This window comes from Polypterus senegalus, chromosome 5, assembly GCF_016835505.1.
Source record: "Polypterus senegalus isolate Bchr_013 chromosome 5, ASM1683550v1, whole genome shotgun sequence".
Classification (NCBI taxonomy): Eukaryota; Metazoa; Chordata; class Cladistia; order Polypteriformes; family Polypteridae; genus Polypterus; species Polypterus senegalus.
Window position 1 is genome coordinate 187495163 of NC_053158.1, and position 25632 is coordinate 187520794.

The 25632-nt window shown below is 38.6% G+C and overlaps 1 protein-coding gene across 1 annotated transcript in view; it reads left to right on the forward strand.

Moving 5' to 3' along the window:
* LOC120529928 (scavenger receptor cysteine-rich type 1 protein M130-like) overlaps positions 1-19317 on the forward strand; it is a 51249-nt gene extending 31932 nt beyond the window's left edge. The window contains exons 10-14 of the mRNA XM_039754136.1: positions 7020-7136; positions 7224-7313; positions 15184-15300; positions 16086-16202; positions 19208-19317. Of these exons, the coding sequence (XP_039610070.1) occupies positions 7020-7136; positions 7224-7313; positions 15184-15300; positions 16086-16202; positions 19208-19317 (551 nt within the window). The remainder of the gene's footprint in view (positions 1-7019; positions 7137-7223; positions 7314-15183; positions 15301-16085; positions 16203-19207) is intronic.
* Positions 19318-25632: the final 6315 nt, after the last annotated feature.

Consider the following 25632-nt stretch of genomic DNA (forward strand, 5'->3'; position numbering starts at 1 on the left):
TCAGTACAGGAACCAGTCCTGGGTTACTCTCCAGCTCATTGCAGGACACACACACCTGCATTCACTCATACCAGACAAATTTAACTTGCATGTCTTTGGGATGTACAGGAAGGTACTGAATTATTATTAACTCTTTAGACATAATCAATATAATTAGCTTATAGTTAGCCAAATTCAAGCATTCAAAAGGGAATGTAAATACTTCAGTTTAAAAGAAAGCTGCTGAGTGTTATAATATGGACACTAGGAAAGAATCATTCTTAATTAATAAGACAGACAAGTGAAAGTAGCTCAAAAATAATTAATGCTTCTTAACGAATACATTGTCTGTCGCTTCAATTTTTAGTCTGCAGATAATCAAGAGTGACTTGTATGTTATCTAATATGAATTAAGCTCAAACAAGGCATAAAGGTATGGGGCAAGCTCAGGCAAACCCTGTAGAATTGAAAACAAAATAATAAACACAGATTTCATGTGTTGTTCACATAACATCTTTCCAGACACGATATAAATACTATCATTTGCTATTTGCCTGTGTGTGTCTGTTTGTATGTTTACCAGTCACGCAAAAATGGCTGAACCGATTTTCATGAAATTTTACATGTCTGTTGCTGTTCGTCCAACATAAAATATAGGCTATATGGCATATTGGGGAGATTGTTGTAATGGAGTAGGGCAACACACAAATTCATTGCACTACAATTACCATCAGGCTGCAAGAGTGCCAAAGCGGAATCTCACTGGAAGACTGCAGGTACAGCATTTATTTCTCGACTAATCTGGATAATAATTTTATTATCTCACTGGATTACAACTTTTTTTTCTAAATGTTCACCATTTTGTCTCATTGTGGGTTATATTATGGGTATTTTTGGATCAAAAGCAGTGTACAGTGTTTCCAAATCCTTCAGGAGTAAGATTCCTTTTTGCAACTCCAAACAAAATCCTAATTATCCTTTTTAGTGCAAAACTAAGTTTAACGTTGGTTTTGTAAAACTGTATGCTAAAGGAAATGTTTCGCTTACCACTACCTATTATTTTGTGATTTTATATTATACTAGCCAACCCGCGGCGTACCATATGCCGCATAATCAGGCCGTTTTTTTAATAATTTTTAAGCACAGGGAGAAAATTTAATATTTGCAAAATCGGTAATGTAATAAATCAGCAAGAAAAGCAACATTGTAACAATGCACGGAACGAACCAACACACAATCGTCCGTGCGGTGTAGCGAGGTGAAAGGGGGGTGTGTACAAAGTGCAGGAGCATCTAAGAAGACGCATGTTTGTCGGCGATGCGAATTGATGTATGTAGTGTGTACAACACTTTGCTAACACTTTACGACGTGCGTCGTAACCGAAAACTCGTTTTTTAAAGACTGCTCACTTCATTGTGTTTTAACCTCAGTTGTAAAGGATTGTTTTAATGATCCCATGGGATACCCCTCGCAAACAGTTTTACACGCTGCATATGGCGATTCACCTCCGCGAGAAACAAAGGGTAGGGACGAAAACAGTGGAAGCGTATGAGTCGCACTTAGTGGGAATTCCACAGTTTGCAGCCCGAATGGGGTTCAACGGCTTACCCACACCTAGACACACGCTCAATCTCATGCATAATTATTTATTGAATGGTAAACACTTCTGGAAAGACACGGTTGTCTAAAACAGGTTAGTATGAGAATACAACAGTAAGTGAATGAAAAGATGGAACTCTGGAGAGAGCAAAATACAACACAATAGTGAACCCGCGGCATAACAAACGCCGCATAATTATTTATTGATGGTTGAACACTTCTGGAAAGACACAGGGACACCCTGCAAACTGTTCTACACGCCGCATACAGCGATTCACATCTACGACAAACAAACTCTTTTACACACTGCATACAGCAAGTCACATCCGCGACATGATTTTTCCTAGATGGTCCTGTCGCGTCCACCCTCGCACTCAAAGCATACACACTGCCTGCTCATGTGCCCGGTCGCAAGCCGCGTCCAGCCTCATTCTCGAAGCATACACACCGCCTGGTCATGTGACCGCTCGCAAGAGAAACTCACGGAGAGCCACCCACCAGCTGCCTGTGTGCGTGCCTCTGTCTGTCTCTGGCGTGGCTTTCTCTTGCACTGCCTGTGTGTGAACCGGTCAGGCACAGAGAAGGTCAGCTGCTGACAGAGCATCTCGACTGTTGCAGGGCCTGCATTGGTGAAGCAGGTGAGACGGTAATGAAACAGAGGCACAGGGCTTATTGGTTTTTAAAGACTGATTCCTTCATTGTGCTTTAACCTCAGTCTTAAAGGATTGTTTTAAGGATCCCATGGGATACCCTCGCAAACCGTTTCACACGCTGCATATGGCGATTCACCTCCGTGAGAAACATGCCTCTATGAACAGTCAACGTAGCTCGGAGGTACATGACATTAACCTGACCTGCACTGCATGTGGCCTCTACGACAGACGAACATAAATGACGCCATTTTTTCCGAGTTGGTGGGCGTGGCCTTGCGAGTTGTCGTCGTATCCAATGGTCTTGGAGTTGGTGGGCGTGGCTCCTTCCTGTGTGCGCCATAGGTGTCTCACTTGTCAGCGGCTTAGTGAATCCACACCCCTTCCGGCGTGCTTTTCATGGTTGTCTCGCCTTAGTGAATTATATATATAGATAGCAGAATACCCGCGCTTCGCAGCGGAGAAGTAGTGTGTTAAAGAAGTCATGAAAAAGAAAAGCAAACATTTTAAAAATAACGTAAGATGATTGTTAATGTAATTGTTTTGTCATTGATATGAGTGTTGTTGTCATATCTATCTATTTATATTATATATATATATATATATATATATATATATATATATATATATATATATATATATATATATATATATATATATATAGCAAAATACCTGCGATTGGCAGCGGAAAATTAAAAAGAAAAGGAAACATTTTAATAATAACGTAACATGATTGACAATGTAATTGTTTTGTCATTGTCATGAGTGTTGCTGGCATATATATATATATATATATATATATATATATATATATATACACACACATCTATACACATACATATATACAGTTATATATATATACATATACACACATACATATATATACATATACATATATACACATACTGTATATATACACACACACATATATACATACTGTATATACAACATATACATATCTACATATATACTGTATATACACATATATATATATACAAATCTACATATATATATCTACATATATATATTAGGTGGGACTCGATTAAAAAATTAATCCAATTAATTAGAGGCTGTGTAAGAATTAATCTTGATTAATCGTATGTAATCGCACGTAAATTTGCCCCAAATCGCAAATGTTTTTTTTTTAATTTAAAACGGTTTTAGTGGGCGACAGAATCAAATAATAGACATGGACATGAATATTGTAAACTGAAGCTGTTTTAATTTCTGAAAAAAAAGCTTTTAAACTGCATTTGAATTCAAAACAGAAACAAAAATATCATCCCTGGTTAAAATTGGGCAGACTTAAAAATAAAGTGGTAGTTTAAGTACTTTAAGTACATTTTCAGAATAGTATTGTCTTTAAATAATAATAACCAAAATTTCAACATAAAGTGCAGTTTTCTTCTTAAAAAATAAGTCAGAAACATAAAAGGTAATTTGACCAGCTTACTCTTTAAACTCTGAGTAACATTAGCCAAAATTATTTTGTACATTAGGCTAAAACAGTGTGATCATTGAACATTTTGTAATTAGATGTATTTAGAATTACTAACGGTCACGGAAGTCCAATGATCCCCAGTAAGAGCCACAAAGTCCGCTTTCTGTAATGCATCTAATTTTGCTTGCTTTTCAGTGTGCACAAAACCATGCTTTTATCAAGGCTTCGCCGGTAGTCGAAATGATCAGTCGTAGAACGCGCTTTATTCCGACTCTAACATTTTTGTAGCTGTGATGTGTGCATCAGTGTAATGGATGTACCAGGAAATCATGCATTGACAAAAGTTCCGTTTGCTTGGAATTGAAAGTGTGATTAAATGCGTTATTTTTTAACGCGTTATGGAGTACATGCATCGAAGCTTCTCAGCTGTGCTTGTGCTAAGAAAGGGAAAATTTTAAAAATAACGTAACATGATTCTGCGTTAACCTAATATTTTTTCATACGTCCCAAACCAAGGAGATGCGAAGGTAAAATGAATCGGTAGCGTACATAGTCAGTACACCCTCTCGGGAATCGAACCTCGGCGTTAGAGGCTTAAGACTCTACAATTAGCCACAGCGTGTGGCTTGTCTATGCTAAAGTATGTATTGTAGATCGGGGTATATATATACATTTATATATATATACCCGTGTACCGCAGTGGAGAAGTAGAAGTTATGAAAAAGAAAAGGGAACATTTTAAAAATAACGTAACATGATTGTCAATATACAGTAATTGTTTTGTGAGTGTTATTGAATGTTGCTGTCATCAAGGATTTGATTATCATTATTTCTTTCAATCAGGCTCGTATTTGTAGGATGTGTTCAAGTTACATTCCGTGTTTGTCAATCGTTGTAAAGATAAGAGGTTTCATTCATCGATTAGTTCCTTACTGCATCAATAAACAGCTCGTCTTCCTTTTTATCTGAGATGTGACAAACTGCATGCACGTTTTTTTTTTTTTACGCTGTCTTCCTTTAGCAGGACATTCACTTTTTCCACCGTGTGCTTTGTTTCCGCAGTAGCTGCACTTATGAATATGATTGTATGTATAAGACGCTTCATATTTTTTTGCTGCCTTCTCAATTGTGTAATTCGGTTTTTGTTCAGCACTCTTTGGAACTGTTGCTTTTTGTCTGCGCATTGCGTCAGTTCACGTGAGCCGCTTGGTGTTCTTGCATCGAAGGTTCCCAGCTGTACTGGTGCCATCTCGTGTAATGTCAGCTAAGACCCGCACTTAAAAGTTTCTCTCGCAGTTTCAATGAGTTTGTGCCAAACACCACCCTGACCATCTCATCTTCCTCTGCATAAGCACAGTCCTTCACCCGTGAACATTTACCAGCAGTGTTTGTATTGGATTGCCGCTGATGGACGGCCTTATATGGGCAGGCACTAAATTACAAACGCTAGTGGCAGCCTGTCTATGAACTTAATTTAATATAAACTTACGGTTCGTGCTTTGTTTCCGCAGTAGCTGTACTTATGAATATGCTTGTATGCATCATTTGCTTCATAATGTTTTTCTGCCTTCTCAATTGTGAAATGGCGTTTTGTGCTCATCGCTGTTTGGAATCTTCCTTGTTCTCTACGTACTTACGTTGATGGCGTGATGATGTCACACGAAACTCCGCCCCCCACGGCCATCTCCAACTCAAGACTCCATTACATTATATGGGGAAAAATAGCTTCCAGTTATGACCCTTATGCGTAGAATTTCAAAATGAAACCTGCCCAACTTTTGTAAGTAAGCTGTAAGGAATAAGCCTGCCAAATTTCAGCCTTCTACCTACACGGGAAGTTGGAGAATTAGTGATGAGTCAGTGAGTGAGTGAGTGAGTGAGTGAGTGAGTGAGGGCTTTGCCTTTTATTAGTATAGATATAACAAGTTCAGGCCAGTGGACAAGGATGGTAGCGGTGTGGTGTGTGTTGGTCAAAATATGCAGATAGGAATTTCTTCAACTATGTACATGTGACAATAACACTGAAACAAAGTGATGACTCAACAGTATTTATCAAAGCTAATTCTTACAACTTTGAAAAAGGCAATGCCTTTGTGTGGCCGCATTTCATTATTAAGTGTGATAGAGATTAGCCATGATGGAAAAGAATGAAATTCGATTTTTCAGCACATATCGAGTTGCTGTTTATAATTTGATGGAAAGAGAATGACTGATAATGGTGTTCATAACTTTTACTGCTTCTTGATGGTACACATTTATTCAAGTCCACTTTATTATGAGGTACTTATAATTTTAGGCTATGATGCCAATACATTATCTTGAATTGTATCAATTTTAAAACAACATTGGATAAATCAACTTTGAATCATCATTATAACATTATCGAATACTGCCACTGATGCTGTCTCCTGACATCTGTTTTCTCTACTGATGCCCCTCTGTCTACTCTTCTCTTTTGATACAAGTATGGCTCAGTCTCTGCCCTAGAATCTTTGCTATCTTATGGCCATGTCACATTACATGACTTTTACAATCTTAGGCAGTGCTGGCATGGTCCTCTGATATCCAGTCGTGTCATCTCAAGTACCCAGTCAATCAGTCAATCCAGTCTGTGTCTTGTCCTGACAAAATCAAACAGGTTTAAGAGGTGGGCTTGTGAACATGTGAGAGATGACAACCGATGGCTGTTAACCCAGAAGTACAGCATATATAATGCACCTATAGGAGCTTTGAACTTACCAATCAGACCTACATTCTCTATTTAATGTAATTTTAAAGGGAGGAAAGTGAAGTCCCCTTGAATTATCAATGAAGGTTTTATCACCTGTGGAAAGAAAAGTTACTTTGAGGCATAATAAAATTTCATTAATGGTACATTGAAGGCAGTTGGCTGGAGTTTAATAATACAGGATGTAACTAATGAAGAATGGCTAACGTCAAATCAAAATTACTAATCATATACTGTACTGTATCCTAAGAGCCACAATGATGTTGGGTATTCACTGTTGCACACATAACGAGATTTCATAACTTTCTAAACTAACCGAAGTTCACAAAACAGATTTGAAGGATTTACAAGAGAAAGTCATGCAACCACAAACAGCTATATTCTCCATGTCTCTTAGGTCAGTGGCTTTACGTACACCGCTGACTTGTCAATGAAAGAACAAATGATAGAATTGTTTCAGGAACATGAAATATATTTTTCTATTAATGAGAAAAAGTTAAGGTGCACCAGTAGGTGCAATTTTACTATTTTTAGTTTTAAAGATTCAAATATTAAACAAAAGTTTAACATAACACAATATGGAAGACTGCACAGGAAATAATTCTCTGCTCTTATTTTGCAGGTGATCAGAGTAAGTGGCTGCTCCCCTTTGGAGTGACTTGCCTAACTCTGGGTTTATGTTTATGTGCCGTGTCCTCTGTCCTATTCATCAAAACATATGCCAACATCAAGAAACAAGGTAGGAGTTCACAGCTAAAGTAAAAGAAACAGCACAGATAAGGGAGCGCCATGTCATACAATGAATTAATTAGTTGTTTCTACACAGGATACCATAACACATATTATAATGAGGCTGTGTATGAACTAATTGAGCTGAAGACGAAGGTTAATTTGGATGAAAATTTCAGTACTTCAAGTAAGTATAAATCCTCAATCTCCTCTTAAAGAGACAGAAATGTCCATTTGATAAAATAAAGTTTTGTTAACTTTCATTACTGATGGAGTGAAAAAAATTCTACATTTCAAAAGGATTAATTCCTGTAGATTTTTTAATTTATTTTTTAAATTAATGCATGATTAAGGAAGTCATCATTCGGAAACACAAAGAATGGCCTTAAGTGACAGCTGTAATATGACTCTGAAAGTTTAATGTATGTATGAGGTAGCCTGTTTTGTCATAACAAAAATTCCAATCTATGTACAATCTGTAATGCTATAACTGCAACCTGAATTAAAAAATTACAGTGGTTTACAGTATATGCCAAAGTGTTTTATTCTGCATTATTTGATTAGCCTATAGTTATCCTATTCAAGACAAAACTTCAAAACAAAATTGGTACCTGATAATTTCATTCCATCCATCCATCCAGTATCCAACCCGCAATATCTGAACACAGAGTCACGGGGGTCTGCTGGAGCCAATCCCAGCCAACACAGGGCGCAAGGCAGGAACAAACCCCGGGCATGGTGCCAGCCCACCACAGGGCACACACACTAGGGACAATTTAGGATCACCTGTGCACCTAACCTGCATGTCTTTGGACTGTGGGAGGAACACCCGGAGGAAACCCACGCAGACACGGGGAGAACATGCAAAGTCCATGCAAGGCTGACCCGGGAAGTGAACCCATGTCTCCTTACTGTGAGTCAGCAACGCTACCCACTGCGCCACCATGCTACCCAATGTGTTTCATGTTCAGTTCAAAAAGCTAGAACTATGACGAGAAAACAAAAAAAATCATTAATTAGCAGAGGTATACACATATCAACCCTTGTTTTATATGATTACTTTAGATTTTTCAATAAATGACACAAAAATACTAACCAAAATAAACTATAAATACAGTTTATTCGTAACAAGTGTAGCTGCATCTTTTCCAGGCTCCCAAAACTAAGCAGCTACTCAGTTGGTTGATAGGATCCAGCATGAGTCAAACGCTTAACAAAAGAAACTTCTCAGTCCAATAATGTTCATTTTAAGATTCAAAGCAAAACAATTCACACAAAAATTAAAGGCAACAAGGAAAAAATGTGTCGTCTTGTTAAATTTTAGTTACTTTCTATACTTAAAGGTTGCGATATTTTTCTGTTCTTTACTTAATACATTCAGTACATTCTATACATATGGCAAGGTGAATATGATATGATGTGGTTTGAAAACTGTTTGCCCTCTATGCCTTACCAGCTGCAAGGCAGATCATAAAAACAGAGACTAAACTGTAGTCAGAGGGACAAGAAACAATTAGAGTATTCCATTTCAATACAACTTGTGGGGGTTTTAATAAAAACCCACATAGACTATGCACTAAAATGTAGGCATACATTTTAACATAACTAATACAATACTTCTATCAATTTACCATAACCCTAATAACTACAATAGGGATAACTGTGGATGGAAATATAAAAGTATATACAGATTGATATACAATTTTACCCAACATAAATCTAAGTTAACTTAGTTTATTCTAGATAGATAGATAGATAGATAGATAGATAGATAGATAGATAGATAGATAGATAGATAGATACTTTATTAATCCCAAGGGGAAATTCACATAATCCAGCAGCAGTATACTGACACAAAAAACAATATTAAATTACAGAGTAATAAAAATGCATGTAAAACATGCAGACAATAACTTTGACTAATGTTAGCATTTACTCCCCGGGGTGGAATTGAAGAGTCGCATATTGTGGGGTAGGAACGATCTCCTCAGTCTGTCAGTGGAGCAGGACAGTGACAAAAGTCTGTCACTGAAGCTACTCCTCTGTCTGGAGATGATCCTGTTCAGTGGATGCAGTGGATTCTTCATGATTGACAGGAGTTTGCTTAATGCCCGTCGCTCTGCTACAGATGTTAAACTGTCCAACTTTACTCCTGCAATAAAGCTTGCCTTCTTAACAAATCAACACATTTTATGAATTATTTCCTTCCTTAATTCTTTTGTAGAGAATTACATAAAGAAATATTATTCATTCAAGAATGGCCTTTGTTATGCTTCCTTAGCCGTTTAGACAGATCACATATTGTCTAGTTATAAGTTTGAACTCTCAGTGTATGCTAGCCATGATAGTGATGTTGATTTTCTCCATAGATCGCCTGCACTCCCTTCGCTCCCCATAGCTCTTCTCTGAGGAGGTGTACATGTGCTGCACACTGTTTGAAGCTGCTGAGTGGTTTTGCGCCTGCAGTTGCTGTGAAATAATGGCAGACAAGCTTAATTTTAAAAATTTTTGAGAAGAAGTCATTGTGAGACGTCAAGCAAAATGACCCCTTTTATTGGCTAACTAGAGAGATTACAATATGCAAGCGTTCGAAGCAACTCAGGCCCCTTTTTAAGGCAATGATATAATACAGAAACTGGAGATCCCTGTATTTATATACACACTAGGACAAGTAACAACATTGGAAAACCTTTAAGTGAGACATCTTAAATGTAAAAAATGAATAGACCTCTTCAGGCCTCTTATCTCAGATGGAGGTGATGCTTTTTCAGATTCCTGCAGGGTTTAAGCTTCCTCTGACACAACTGGAGGAATGATGAGTGTGTTTTTTTTCTCTGTTAGCTTTGGTCTTACCATGTAGTTGCTGGCCACACTGCAGTTACGTTCTTTGAGATTTCACACACTAGTCTTCCTTTGCTAGCATAAAATACATGTCCCAAGAGCTGGTGATCAGTCAGCTTTTGTCTTCAGCGAGACGGATGTGTTGCATTCACATTTGGTTTCTTTTGCTTGTGTAACCTCACCGTTCTTTAGTTAGGGGGAACTCAGTGCAGTGTGACAGCTCTCCGGGCATGCCAGCCACCAAACCCGACACAGACAGAAGGAGAAGGCACACTTATAAAAGCAAACGTGATTTTATTTTATTTTCTTCCCTTGTGGGAAACGTCTTCCCCGTCTCCCACAAGCACAACCACACAGTCCAAAGCACATACCACTGCACTATACTTTCCTTCTTTTCTCTTCTTTACTTTTCTCCTCCATTCCTCCTTGGCAAGCTTTGTCTCCCTCCTCCCAACTCTGGCTCACCAAGTACTGTCTGCTGGCTCCTTTTATATGTTACCCGGAAGTGTTCCAGGTGCTTGATGACCTACTTCCGGCAGCACTTCCAGGTGTGGTGAAAGAATCGCCCATATGGGCTCAGGATCCCAATAGGGCTATGTCCATCTCCATCTCCCATGATGCCCTGCAGGAGTTGGAGGCACCACTGCAACCCAGGGGGGGCTGCCATCTAGCGTTCCAGGGTAAGTAATGCTCTGTCCACTCTTGCTCCCCCAGTCATTCCAAGGAGGATGCATTCCTGGCCATCTATGACAGCAGCAACCACATCCAACTTCGTTACAGCTGGTTTTCCACTCATACAGTTTGGTACTCCTATGAGACTGCAGTCTTGTAATTATTTTGAGGTATAAAAAAGACCAGGCAATGTAAATCACTTCTGAGCCATGGTTAAAAGGGCTGGTATTTGTGACCGCAAAAAGAAAGAGATTGGTAATCAGTGTTACAGGGAAAAGCAAAAATAAAAGACAAGGACATAAAACAAGTTAAAAAATCTGATGCTATGGCTTACTTGGAGAAGCAACTGATTATGCTAAAGTTCTCAAGAGTATTTGTTAGAATTACCCACCAAGTGATAGTTTTATACTGTCAGTTTACTTGACATCACTTGAACAACTGAATTGATCACATGAATCCACCTAGAGCATCATGTAAAAAAACGAGAACAAGATGTAAATTAAAATAAACATTTCCAATTTAAGTTGATATGAAGGCCATTGTTAAGTCCGCACCATAGCCAATAAGGTCCCTGCTGATGAAAACTTGGATCTAGTTCTTACTCTGGGTTTTAACAGAAAGAGTAGACATTTTGCCAGTGAAATCTTGGGTGCACATTGTGAAAGATAAAGAGGGCAGAGTGATGGATCTGTGGCTAAGGATCTGCGCTGATACCTAGAAGGTTGCTGGTTCAAATCCCATTACTGCTATAAGAGATCCCACTATGTTGAGCCCTTGAGGTAGGCCCTTAACCTGAAAATTGCTACAGGGGCACTGTACAGTACAATGGCTGACTCTGCACTCCGACCCCCAAAAGATCATACAAAAAGACAATTTCACCATGGGGATTAACAAAGTATATGGGGGAATAATGGTAGTCCTGAATTCAATTTATATTACTGTATTTTGGAATTGCTGTGATAGTAAACCATGGAACATTGAAACATCTCTGAGCCTTGGATATACATCCAACTCTTGTCTTGAGCAAGATGTTAGTTTACATACAGTACGTCTTGCTTGTGCACCTCACTGTCATTTACTGAGTTGTGCACTCAATATGGAATCCACATCCCTAACCCTAAGCCAAACCTAACCCACATCCAACTCTGTCATAAAAGAGTGGGAATTTTGACATTGTTTTTTGGTGTGCACTTAAGTCCAACCTTTTGGTTTATGATTGTGTGACGATGCGGGTTTGCTGCATGCTCCCACTGTCTGTCCCGGAGCCCTTGAACCCGTCACCGTTGATAATGTTACTGATGAGCTCTACAGTGAGGCACAACAATGGCGCAAAGGGATGGTGCAAAAGTGCAAAGTGCTTTTATTAAAAAAAACAACAACAAAACAGTGTCCAAATTAAATAAAGTGCAGTGCTTTTAAATCTTTAAATAAATAAATGATCCATTAAAACAGTTGTGAAGTGGAGGTTAAAAATTCAATAAATACAAAAACAATATCCTTTAAAACAACAAGGTTAAAATAACGCTGGAAGCAGTCCCTTTAAAAGTCCAAAACCCGGTGTCTTTTACCTGCTTCTCCCATCAGGCTTCTCAACAGGGGAGTCGCCCTTCCTGCAGCTGACCTTCTCACTACTCAACTGGTCTGGAGGCTTCCCGATCCCTGGCTTCGGTTGCACTCTCCAGACCGAGACTTGGCTTTTCACCCAACGGCCAGGACATTCATGTTGAGGCTTCTACTTCCAAGCCTCCCGACTCCCACTGCCTTCTCTGCCTAACGCAGCCAGCCATCCTTCTGCCGGTCACTCCCGTACCTTCATAAAATGCTCAGCGGGAGCGACCACTTCCAACTGACCTAGGTGTTGGCCAAACACCCCTGCTAGGGCTCAACTGTCCAGCTGCCTGCCTGCGAGCCTTCATTCACTCGCACTGGGTCTCTCTCGACGCTGCTTCCTGCAACCTCCGTCTTTCTCTTTCCTTTCTTTTTCTTCTTCTTCCTCCTAGCCTCCTCGTGCATCTATTTATGACGGGGATGTGATTCATCTGTGGCAATCAGTGGCTCCCGGGAACAATTATGAATGCGGACGACACCACACCTGCGCACTGCAAATCAGCCCAGGAACTACTTCAGCCACACATCACCTCTCCCCCTTGCTAAGCTGCGAGTGCGGTGATTATTTATTTTAAAAATGGCCCTTTGACATGAGCTGTGGACCTGCTATACCACAGATTGGACTAAAGTTTTATTCATTAAGATTTTCAAAGGTTACATTTTGATTATCTTGCTCACAGACCATGGCTGTAAATGGTACAAGACTTAGACATCTCTGTGTCTTGCTGGTGTTATTTGATAGTGATTGAAGCAATCTTGTTAGATGGTTTTTAGAATTCTCAGAGTTCCATAGCACGTTAAGTCCTGACAGTTCCAGAAATGCTTACTGGGGGGAACACCATCAAAAAACTCCATCTATCAACAAAAAGGCCTTGAAGAATCTTTACAAAAATTTTGTGAAGGATTTATTTTAACTAAAATGCTCTAAAAGACAAAAGGTTAAGGAATTTCCTAAAGTAGTAAGGCATTCCAAAGCGAACAAAGTCCCAAAACAGTATATCCAAAGCAATATTAAAAAAACAGAGCACAAGGTCCAAACTCCAGTAATTACATTAAACATGGAAGAATCACTGAGTTTACCAAACACCCTCAAGTGCTTTTGAAATGAACTGCCAGGATCTGTGAGAGACTCTCAGGATTTATAGGGTGAAGGGCTATTCCTGGTGGTGATTTGGCAGCTGGCCTTGCTCCTTGGGGGACCACCCACAAAACACATGGAACATAGAGAACAAAGCACATATAAAAGCAACATTAACATAAAATAATGACCCAAAAGTTAACAAAAAATAATGACATGAGCCCTAGCCAGGGGAGGAACCTTGACCCAATCTAACAGATGGAGACCTGGATACTTCATTTCAGTGTAAAGTCCAGTATAGCATTTCTGTAAAGCCTTTACTTTAAGTGAAGTCAAGTGTTAAGCATCAGTGAAAATTCAAAGAAATAGTTAATCTTAATTAAATGCAAAATGTTTGTCTACTAAATGAACATGAAAATCAAAGTGCAGAGAAACGTCAAGTGGAGGAAGAAGCTGAGTATAATGACAATGAAAAGAAAAATAATTAGAGTGCAAAGATTAGCATTAGTAAGTCATTTAAAGACTAAACATCAAATAACAGTTAACAGGATGTATATTTCACTGATAAATGGGGTGCGAGGACTTAAACCCAAATTAAACTACTAGTTTCTGTGTGTAACTTGTTTTATTAGTGGACAGCAAATCAGTGGAAACAGAATATGGAGGAGTCACAAGTAACATAAAGGAGGAAAATTCAGAAGTCTCATCACATTATAAAATAGAAAGCAATTCAACATCACACACTGCTAATAAAGATATGTTATTGCCATTAGCTAAGTGTACACCATCAGTGAAAAATACCTTTCTGTTGACCTTTGTCATTAGTATACTGAAAAGCATAACAGAGATGCTTGGTTATCTAAATTATTTGCTTTATTTTATAACCTTAAAATACCAACTAAATGAATAACAGAGCAGAACATCATCCAACCTGCTTAATACAATTCAAGGTCAAGTGGGAAAAACTATATGATAATAGCACAAGACTTGAGGCAGGAAGCAGATTTGGACAGGGCACCAGTCCATTGCAGGGCTCACACACTCTCAGAGGGCCAGTTTTGGAATTGCTAATTAATCTAACCTACATGTCTCTAAAGATGTAAAGGGAAACAGGAAGACCTGGAAGAAAACCCATGCAGACCCAGTGAAACTGTACCAACTTCGACACACTCAAAAAGGTTTGGGGCAGCAACCCATATATTATTCCTGGCTGCAATGGGTTTGTGAATAAGACATATCTGTCTTGTAAGGAGTCCAAATGTGAACTGACTTTAGGATGTAAAAATGGCTGCTTTAAATACCAAGACCGGAAGTGCCATATGGGAACCGGAAGTGACCTTCTTCTGACGTCACAACCTGAAGTGATGTCTTTCTAGGTGCCAGAAGCGAAAGTGACGACTTCCTAGGTGCCATAACCGGAAGTGACGTTCTTCTAGGCGCCGGAACCGGAAGTGATGTCTTCAGGGATGAGTCAGACAGGTTTTCCTGCATCTGGTCTGTAGAGACAACAGAAGAAGTTTTAGCGCACACTGCCACCCCCCTGGCCTAGCGTGGAATTACCCTCACTTGGTCCATACAACGTCCTCCTATTCGCATGTGCATGACAACGTACAATAACCAGGTGATGGGTTCAAACCTAGGACACTGGATATCAGTAAGGTAGCAATGTGCCCTCATGCTGCCTCATGAGTTTCTATAATGGCCAAATTAAAAACTAAATAAATATTACCACAAAAGCTAAAAACAATGCAACTTAATCAATATTGTTTAATATTAAGGATACTTGTGCATATAGTTAAATTAAGAGTACAGAGAGTTGTCATCCTATATTAAGTCTTTCTTTTGTTCTTGCTTATAGACGGAGATTCAACAGGTGAAAATCAAAATGTGGAGACTCCTGAGGAGCAGCTGAATATGGAAATAGAATATGATGACACTGAAGGGCAGGATTACATCAGTGTGAAAGGGGATGACGGTACCCAGTTGAACCCAATTGTATTGTTTGTCTGCTTCAGGAAAATTATGTCAAAATTGTTATTTGTAAGAATATGAAAGAAGTTTTAATTTGACAGGGGGAAAAAAATAAGAAAGATGCCGTATTATAGAACTGCTTTTTACTTAGTATTTTATCAAATATACAGTAAAAGAGGACACAAACAACTAAAAACAGTTTTTAGCACCACCTTGGAAACCCCTTATACTGTAATTAGATGGAAAATAAACAAAGAAAATGTGCAATAAACGTGGAGAAGTCTTTATAGACTAGAACTCTCATTTGAACTAACACGAGATGGACGATTTCTGGGCTAGGAGCTCACGAGGCAGGAAGGGGAGGGTCCAGGTGGATGGACAAGAAACTGACATTAGAGATGGAGTGGATGTCAATCTTCTGTACTGTACAGGGAGGAGACGAGAAAGCATTAGTACACACCGCCACCTCCTGGCCTGGCATGGAATTACCCTCACTTGGTCCATACAACGTCTTCCTATTCGCACATGCGTGACAACATACAATACCCAGGTGATGGGTTCAAACTCAGGACACTGGATATCAGTAAGGTAGCAATGTGCCCTCATGCTACCTCACGAGTTTCTATAATGGTAGAATTAATAACTAAATAAATATTACCACAAAAGCTAAAAACAATGCAACTCAATCAATATTGTTTAACATTAAGGATACTTGTGCATATAGTTAAATTAATGGAGTACAGAGAGTTGTCGTCTTATATTAAGTCTTTCTTTTGTTCTTGCTTATAGACAGAGATTCAACAGCTGAAAATCAAAATGTGGAGACTCCTGAGGAGCAGCTGAATATGGAAATAGAATATGATGACACTGAAGGGCAGGATTACATCAGTATGAAAGGGGATGACGGTATGAAACTGAATCTGTCCAAATTTGAACCCAATTGTATTGTCTGTCTGGTTCAGGAAAATTATGTCAAAATAGTTTTTTGTGTTGTATATGTTAGAAGTGTTAATTTGGCAAGGGGAAAAAAATAAGATGCCGTATTACAGAACTGCTTTTTAGTTAGTATTTCATCATATACACAGTAAAAGAGTACACAAACAAATAAAAGCAGTTGGGGCACCACCTTGGAAACCCCATATACTGTAATTAGATGGAAAATAAACAAAGAAAATGTGCAATAAATGTGGAGAAGTCTTTTCAGTCTAGAACTCTCATTTGAACTAACACAAGATGGACGATTTCTGGGTTGTGAGCTCACGAGGCAGGAAGGGGAGGGTCCAGGTGGATGGACAAGAAACTGGCATTAGAGATGGAGTGGATGTCAATCTTCTGTACTGTACAGGGAGGAGAAGAAAAAGCATTAGTACACACCGCCACCCCCTGGTCTGGCAGATAATTACCATCACCAAAGCCCTTAAGCCGCTTCCCATGCTCAGGTGCATAATACCACATACAGTATTATTTTACATATTAAAAACAAATCAGGTCAAAAGAATAAACAAAAGTACTAATTTTAAATGTAATTTAAAGTAATATAAGGGTTAGTTTTATAGTGGATCCAGAAAGTATTCAGACTACTTCACTTTTTGCACACTATTATTTTGAAATTACATTTTTGACAATCAATCCACATTCAAAATCCCGTAAGGACAAAGTAAAAACATGTTTTCAGAAAGGTTTGCAAATTCATTTAAAATCAAAAACTGAAATCTCTCATTTATATAAGTATTCAGAGCCTATTCTGTGGACTCCAACCTGTGGTGAGATGCATCCTGGTAGCTTTAATTATCCTTGAGATGTGTTTAGAATTTGACTGGAGTCCACCTGTGGCAAACTGAATTGATTGGATATCATTCAGAAGGACTCACCCTTAAATATATATAACATCCAAAAACTCAACCTGCATGTCAGGACAAAAATCAAACCATGAAGTCCAAGGAACTCTCTATAGACTATTATGAGTTACAGAGTGTAGACTGATAGGCAAAAATGACAAATGAATCAATTTAAAATAAAATCTACAACATAACAAAGTGTGCAGAAAATGAAGAGGTCTGAATGATTTCTGAAACCAGTATACTTGCAGATCCATTTCATGCCATGACTATTTCACGTTTGCAATCCACTGAAGTCATCAAAGTTTTGGTGTATTTTTTAGTGAAACTGTACCAAGTCTTTTCTATTACCTGATGTTTTTTTGGTGTTCACTCTGCTTTCCAGAATATGAATGCATACTCATTCAGGACATTGACTTATCCAGCCTAAGAATTTCTAATTTATTTAGGGTTCTCAAGAAACATATCTGAGCACTGGCAGTGTGTTTTGAGTCATTTCCTTGTAAACAGGTATACACATGATCCTGTAGTTTACCTGTTTCCTTGTCAAATGCTTTGGTTTTGTTCATATTTTTCTGTTTCCTCCCAAATCCCAAATATGTGTAGCTGAGGCTGATTGCTGACGTTTAAGTGGTGTATTGTGACTGAGTGAGAGTGGCTGTGTGTGGGAAGCTAGCTTGCTATCTTGGGTTGGCTCCTGCTTTGTGTACAACCTACAATGTCGACGTTCTAGTTGAATACGTGGGCTCTTAATTAGGCAATATGGCAATACATTTTAATAACTATGAATTATTAGAAAATAACCAGTTCCCTGATTCAGTAATATAAACAACACTGATATTCAAAGAATCGGGTTTTGCATTTCTCTCTTTTCCACAATGGGCTATGTAGAGCTTGTATTTACATCAGGCCTTGTTCATGAGTTACAAAATGTTGTGTTTGCAAGAAATCTTATTAATGAGTGAAGTATATAAGACTGCATTTATGATCTATAATTAGTGCATAGAGTGGAACCAAATTACTTATCTGTATATGTTGATACAGTAGTATTCAATTGAATGTGGAATTTGGGGTTGGATGGGGGGATTGGGTGGGGAATTTTCATGAAACTTCAATTGCCAAGACACAATAACATTTGATCAAGCACAAGGGGGTAGTCCCCCATGAAACGTCATGTTGCTGGTAGTCCAAATAGAAATTGGAAGGTGAGTACCAGCCCACTTTAAGCACTACCTGTAATCTTTTGGAGTCATTTCAACATTGGGAATTATGGTAGTTTTTATACTTTTTGGCTTCTGAGATGATTTTGTCTGTAAGAGCCATTTTCCTAGTTCTATAAAATGTATGAATATTTATTAGATGATAATGCATAAAATATGGGAGGTTCCTAAAACCCCCGTGAATAGAATTGAGTTGGTATTTTCCTGTCATTTCTTAACAGTTTTTGAGTAAACAATGTTCTGTAGTAAGTGTTTAGCCTTGCCTTGTGTAAGGTACAGAGGCATACGGTTTTTTAACCGTGTCCTTGAAAGAATTCTTTTTATGCTCGTGTTCGTGCTTATGCACGTCACTGAGCCTGGCGCATATCTAAGTGCCAACGGCCTAAGGGTCTTTTGAGTGTGAAGTAACTTATAAATTAAAAGATCTAAGTTTTGAACCGTATGTTTAAAGCATACAGAAGAAGAAATAAATAACCTTTAAGTACAGAAGTAACCAAAGCTTCATAAGAAAAACTAAGTTTATAGAAGATACATTTTTCCCTATTTTTACCTTTATTCTTTGTGTGTAACTATTTTTCTTTTTATTCTTGTATGGATTATTTGCCTTTAACTTTCACTAAATATTTTTACAACAAACTTTTGGACTGAGAGATTTCTTTGACACGCGTCTTACCCGTGCCTGACTTCACCTTATGCAAAAGGCGGTTACAATGTCTAATGCCAAGCCAGTGTCATTTTCAGTCTGTATTTTTCAGTGAATTTGGGTAAACTTAATAAGATAATTTCTTTACCTGTACTGTATCTCCATTCTATACAAACAGACATTTCAAACAATTACCTGGTTTGTTTTTAGAAGAGCCACTCACAGCTGGGTATGATGATGTGGAACCCTTCGATTCTGATCATATGGAAGAACTGTCAACATTTTATGATGATGTTGATGTGGAAGACTATAACAAATAGTTGAAAGGTATGAAACACTATCTTTCTAATTGCTTGGAGTTTTTCCTGATATGTTATTCTAAATTCATTGATGTGACTATCAATATATTAGATGAAAAAACTCCCTGCAATCGTCTACCTTATCATTGGAGTTAAGTATGGTTTAATGAAAATATACTGATACAATTTGCAATCCATGTTGGAAGATAGGAAGTGCTTCTGAGTCAGTAGTTAGGACACTGAACTTTAAACCAGGAGGTCTCTAGTTAAGTGGCCAGCTCTTTACAGTATATGACCCATCACATAACTCCACCATTATGTATCCTAATCTAGTAAATTGGCTTAGGTGAAGAAATCTGCCAAATAATAATAATAATAATAATAATAAACCACTCACATAATAACAATGATACTGAGATTCAAAATCATGATCAGGATGAGGTTTACAAGTGTCTATCAGAAGATCAGGGTGATGGTAGTCAGAAAGAACAAATCTGAAATGAATACTATCATTGAATCAGACTCCTAACAGTTGCAGCCAAAAGAAGAAGAAGAAGAAGGAGATTGAATCAGACTCATCCTTGGCACTGAGCTCAACTCAAAGAACAAGATGAAAGCTATCAACAACGTAACAGTACCAGTGGCCATGGACTCATTGAACTGGAGAATGCATATAAGAGTATGACTGTTGCTTTAGAGCAGCGAAAGGCAACCTTTTTCGAGTTGCGGCGCACTAAGTCCAAAAATTTTCTTTCGCGGCGCACCTGAAGGACTGCCCATAAATAAAGTCGTGACGACACAATCTATGGACAATCACCAATAAAAACAGTTAATTTTACAAGTTTGAAAGACATTTTATTAATAAAGGAATCAAAGGATAAATCTTAAATTTAATTAATGTGAACGTTGAGATTGTTTTTCAGCACATATCAGATTGATGTGAGGATCAATTTTCGAAAGACAGACGCGCATTTCCCTGTCGAACATTTTGAAGTCTCTCACATTTCTTAGACTTCATTTCCGTAAGTGTTCCGTTATCTGTTTTTCCAACATAAAATATATTTTTTAAACATTATCTTTTTAATCAACCAAAAGTTCAAAAACACTAGCAATTTTAAATATTTTACAAAAGGTTTCGCGGCACCCCTAGAAAATTCCACGGCACAGTTGCCCGACAATGCTTTAGAGAATACATCAAGCTTGGCAACAGCATTTATACCGAACTCTTAATAAGATCAGCAAAGAAATCAAATGTTAATATTTCAGACCCAATACCTGTCCCCAGACATTCACTTCTCGTCTCTAGGCCATCGGGAGCTTCACTAATTAATGAAAAAATCAACAATCTCTGTCAAAACTACTCCACAATCAGTTATACTTCGGACATCAAACAGCTATGCTGATAAGAAACTGACCTTTGAATAGTTGCATGCCTGTGTGCTGATGGACCAGACGCAGAGTCTCCTTAGGGCAGTTCAGAATCAGTCTCATAACACACGCTATCATCAGAAGAATGTTTTCAGAATGGCTGTTGATACAGGATATGCTGGCAACAAGAAGAGCACATAATTGATATTGTTGCTTGATGCTTAGTGCTAGCAGCAAAAGAATAAACTAATTGACATAATCAGATAGCCAGCTACCTGCACTGGTCAATGTGCATCAAAATGGTCACCAGCCTGAAAATGTCATCAAGACAGAGAACACAACCATTATGCATGACAGATCATACTATTGGAAACAAGAGAAGTAAGAGGTGATGCTTACTGATCAACGTAGCCATCCCATATGACACAAACATCTCAGAAAAAGAGGGAGAAAAATTCAGCAAATACAAAGTCCTCGATATTGAGATTTTGTGCATGTGGAACTCAAAGACTCATGTGATTCTTACCATAACCCGAGCACTTGGAACTGCTTGACTAGGTCTCCAAAAATATCTTAATGAACTGCCAGGTAAAACCAGCACTGCACAGGTACAGAAGACTGCACTCTATGATACTGTCCGCATATTGTAAGGTTACAATAAGATCTAAGGACCCTGGTGAGGTTCAGGTAAAAAGCAACCAACAAAAACAGAAAAAAATATATCAATAATAATAACAAATGAAGATCCGTACTGTTTCACTGTCATGGTGTTCAATTCACAAACAGGTGTGAACGTAACCCGGGCACAGACAGGCAGACATGTTGTTTTTCACCACCACACGTTTATTTACAATATTTACAATGTTCAAAGTGTACCACAAACCCCCAAAGTCCTGTTCACACAATGCTTTCTTCTTCGGGCCACCTCCTACTCTCTCTCGTTCCTGACCTTGTCCTTCTTCCACCCGACTCCAGCCTCGAATGAAGGGAGGCAGCCCCTTTTATCCTCACCCAGATATGTTCCAGGTGCTCCCCGGCAATCACCTGTCGACTCGACCCTGTGTGGCGAAAGTGCCGGCTGTACTCTCGGAAGCACTCTGGGTGTCCCTGCTTCTCTTCCCCCCCGCACTACCTGGTGTGGCAGAAGTGCTGAGGTCCAGGGTCTCCAAGGCCTCGGGGCGCACCCTGGCAGTGACCACGGGCCCCTGCAGGGTTGGGCTTCCAAGCCTCCTACCCGTGGTCACCAGAACCACCAGGCTGGCAGCCCCCACATGGTCTAAGGTGGGCGCATGCCCTCTTCCGGTCCTTCATGGCGTCCCGGCCGGGTCATCGCCCCTGGCACCTCTGACACAGGTTATTTCACTTTGTTATTTGGTAAAGGAATTTGCCAATTTAACAATCTTTAAACTGTTGCCACTGCTGAACTCTACCTCTAATGTTAACACTACTTGAGACATTTACAATAATTATCAAAAAGCAGATAATAGAGTAGCTCAATGTGTGTAACTAATAATGCATTTTTGTTTAGCTACTTCACAGGCTGACAGATTCAGTTGAGAAGTACAGTACTTAATAAAAGCTTAATGGATGCCAAAGTATTACACTGCTTACTTTAGCATAAGGAGCTAATAAAAGATTAAAACCTGCCACCATGTTGATATGATCTGAAACTGGGCTACTGGGAAATGCCTTGTTAGATATATTTAACATCATGGTATGTTTTAATGCCACTAAACATATTTCTATATGGTGATTAGCAGTAGAAAGAGTTATCTGTCTATTTATTTGTGGTACTTATGAAGGAAAAGAAAGCCTCTTCTTCAGTTTCAAATCTAACTGATAGCAACTAGCACTTAGTATCTCAGCCGCCTTTCTTCTTGCTTATTTCCGTTTCAGTTACTCCATATGCTGTTTGTGGCTTTTAAGTAAAAAAAAAAATAGACACCTCAAGAGTGCATTTTAAGATAGATAACACTTTAAAATTCATATTGGACTGTAACCTGATTCTTTTGTGGGTGGCATAGTTGCTGTATTTTGCATAATAAGCTGATAATAAATATGTGTATACAGTAGATCTGCTCATAAGATAAACTCAAATTAAGACATGAAGTGTATACATCCTGTTAAATATTACATGTATCCATTAACTACCCCACTTAATATAGGAGCCAGCTCTGTCCATCAAAGCAAATACTTACAGATTCACTCATACAGGGACAGTTTAGAGCTAACAATCAACCTAACGTGTGTGTTTGGAATGTTTAGGAAAGGCGGTTTATTCACTCAAGCACAAGAAGAATTTGCAATCACCAGCAGTCTGGAGAAGAAGTCTGGACTTGTGATGCAGCTGTGCTAACCACTGTACTTCCATCCCAGGATGTTTTTCTATATTTTATACACCTGTTTACGAGTATACTGACCAGGGACATGTGATGAGGAGTTAAACTCAGGAAAGGTGAATGCAGGAATATTCACCATATTGGACCTTAGTGAGCACACAACCAATACCTTGTACACATTTGGAAAACCAGCAAATGTTGAATGACTCAACAAAAAACAAGGATACCCATTTCATTGCTAATGCTACTAATAGAAGAACTGAACTTGGTGCAGTTTGTCATCATACTGTATTTTTTTTCTCTGTAAGCATAACAATAATCACATCTATCCACTCTTTATCTCTTAGGTGACATGAAAAAATGTAATAACAACAAGCCCCATATCTAGAGAACATTTCACCAAACCTTATGTTCTTTTTATCTAGGTGACTGAAGGAAGTGATCTTTGAAGAGTGGATTTAGTATTAAACAAAGGAAGACATCGTCACTGAAGATCTGCAATATTTAGATTTTATTTTTATCGATGACTGAATGTATAAATTAAATTATTATCATTTATTATAATTAGTTAATTTCTTCATTCAGTTAAGAGATGCTAAATCTTTAAACAGAAAAAATGCTGTATGAATAATGGCCTTAAGTCACATTCATTCAAGTGGAGAAATGCATTTTTGCATTTCTCCCTGCTAGGGGCATGCTACTTTTTAAAGTATTTATTGTTTTTTAACTTAATGATTGAGTAAATGGAATGCTAGAAAACTTACGTGGCTGCAGGGTTTCATGCTGACCAGTTTAGACTATGGTGGTGCATGTATTATATTCATCTTATAACTGGAATGAGTGTCTAACTTTAATTCACAGCCAGTACAAGTTGCACTTGCTCTAGAAAAATTACTGGTACATTGTAGAGTGTATACAATCAGTATATCTTATTCAGGCTCAGCAGGAACAGATAAGTATTTTTTCAAGACAAGCCAGGAAATGTGTGCAAAAGACGAAACAAAAGAAATAAACTATAAACAAAGTGACAGAAACCCAAACAAGAGGCAAGAATCACAGTGAAAAATCATGCAAGAAGTCAAAACTAGTCAAAAAACAAAAACCAATCATAAAGAGAGAGTTTCTTAAAGCTTGGTGCACATGCCGACCTTTTATCCCGTTGTGCTTATGATCATGAGGTCACAACTACGGAAAGCACACCCCTAGAAACACGGGATGCAAGCCTAACAATAGTTATGCAATATGCCGTCTAATACAGTAAAGGGCCATAAATCCCTAAAATGCATCCTTATATATATATATATATGTCCCTGTCTTGCACCCCAAAACAAGAGGCTGAGTCTCATTACTTTAGTAAAACCAGCTTTATTCAGTTTGAAACAGGACCAGCATGGTTATTTATTGTGGCGGGATCTACCACTCTCCTATACACAGACACAGCAATCAGGCAGGGTTATGGCCAGTTTAGTGGCTAAGTAATTCTGTTCCCTGCATTTCTAATATTCCCTGCATCACCCATTGAAAACAGGCTCTTATAGCGCAACCACGGTCAGCTCGGATTTGCTTTCGCGGCGAGCCAGTGGGAGCCTGCGTTTGCCTCGGTGACAGATAAGTTGTCTTCCACAGACACGGAGATCATGCTTCAGGATGCTCTATGCCATGTGTCATCCCATTGGGGGAAGTCCCAAAAGAGTTAAGAAACATCACAATATATATATATTTATAATATGTATACTAGCTGTGTAAGCCCGTGCTGTAAAAACCATGGGGTCCTAGAAACTATTGAAATCATCAGAAAAAAATTGAAATGTAGAGATGCCAGGTAATTGAAAGGAACCACTCTGGGCATCTCTCTCCTAGGAAGTTTCATTTTGCAGATGTGCTTGCATCATTTGTACATTAGCGGCAGGAGAAAAAGTAAAAGGGATACTGTTTTGCTGATGTTCTCGCCTCACTTCTGTATTATTATTAGCTGCTAAGCGAGTGACTCTTTCTTCGGAGGTTTCGTTTGGCCGACATGCTCACAACGCTTGTGTATCCTCGGAAGTGGAGCCCTTACCCCGACTCCACCTCTCACTTCCGGGCCGGACAGACACACATACACTTCCGCACGTAGACATTTATATGTAATATATGTATACATATAATATAATAAAAGCTATAAACTTATCTTCATTCAGAGCTTGCACTCTTGTGGCAAGACCAAGTGGACGTTGCTCTTTTGTTTTAGAGTGGCTCAATTGTCACATTTTACAAAACCCAATGTGAAATTCCAATTTCTTGGGGTTCAAAACTCTAGAATTCATGTAAAAATTAACCCAACAACCAGAAGAGGTCATCCACCTGAAGTTAAGCATGTTTGTTCCTGGACAATACTTGGATAGGAGACCATCTAGGAAAAGCTTGGGTTGCTGCTGGCAGAGGTGTTGTTGAGGAGAGCGGGGGGCACTTACCCTGTGGTCTAAATGTGGATCCCATGCCTCAGTGCAGTGACTGGGACACTGTACTGTAAAAATGGCACAGTTCTTTGAATGAGATGCAAAACCAAGGTACTGACTCTCTGTGGTCATAAAAGATTTCTGGGCATCCTTCGTAAAGAGCAGTGTGTACCCTGATGATCAATTGACTT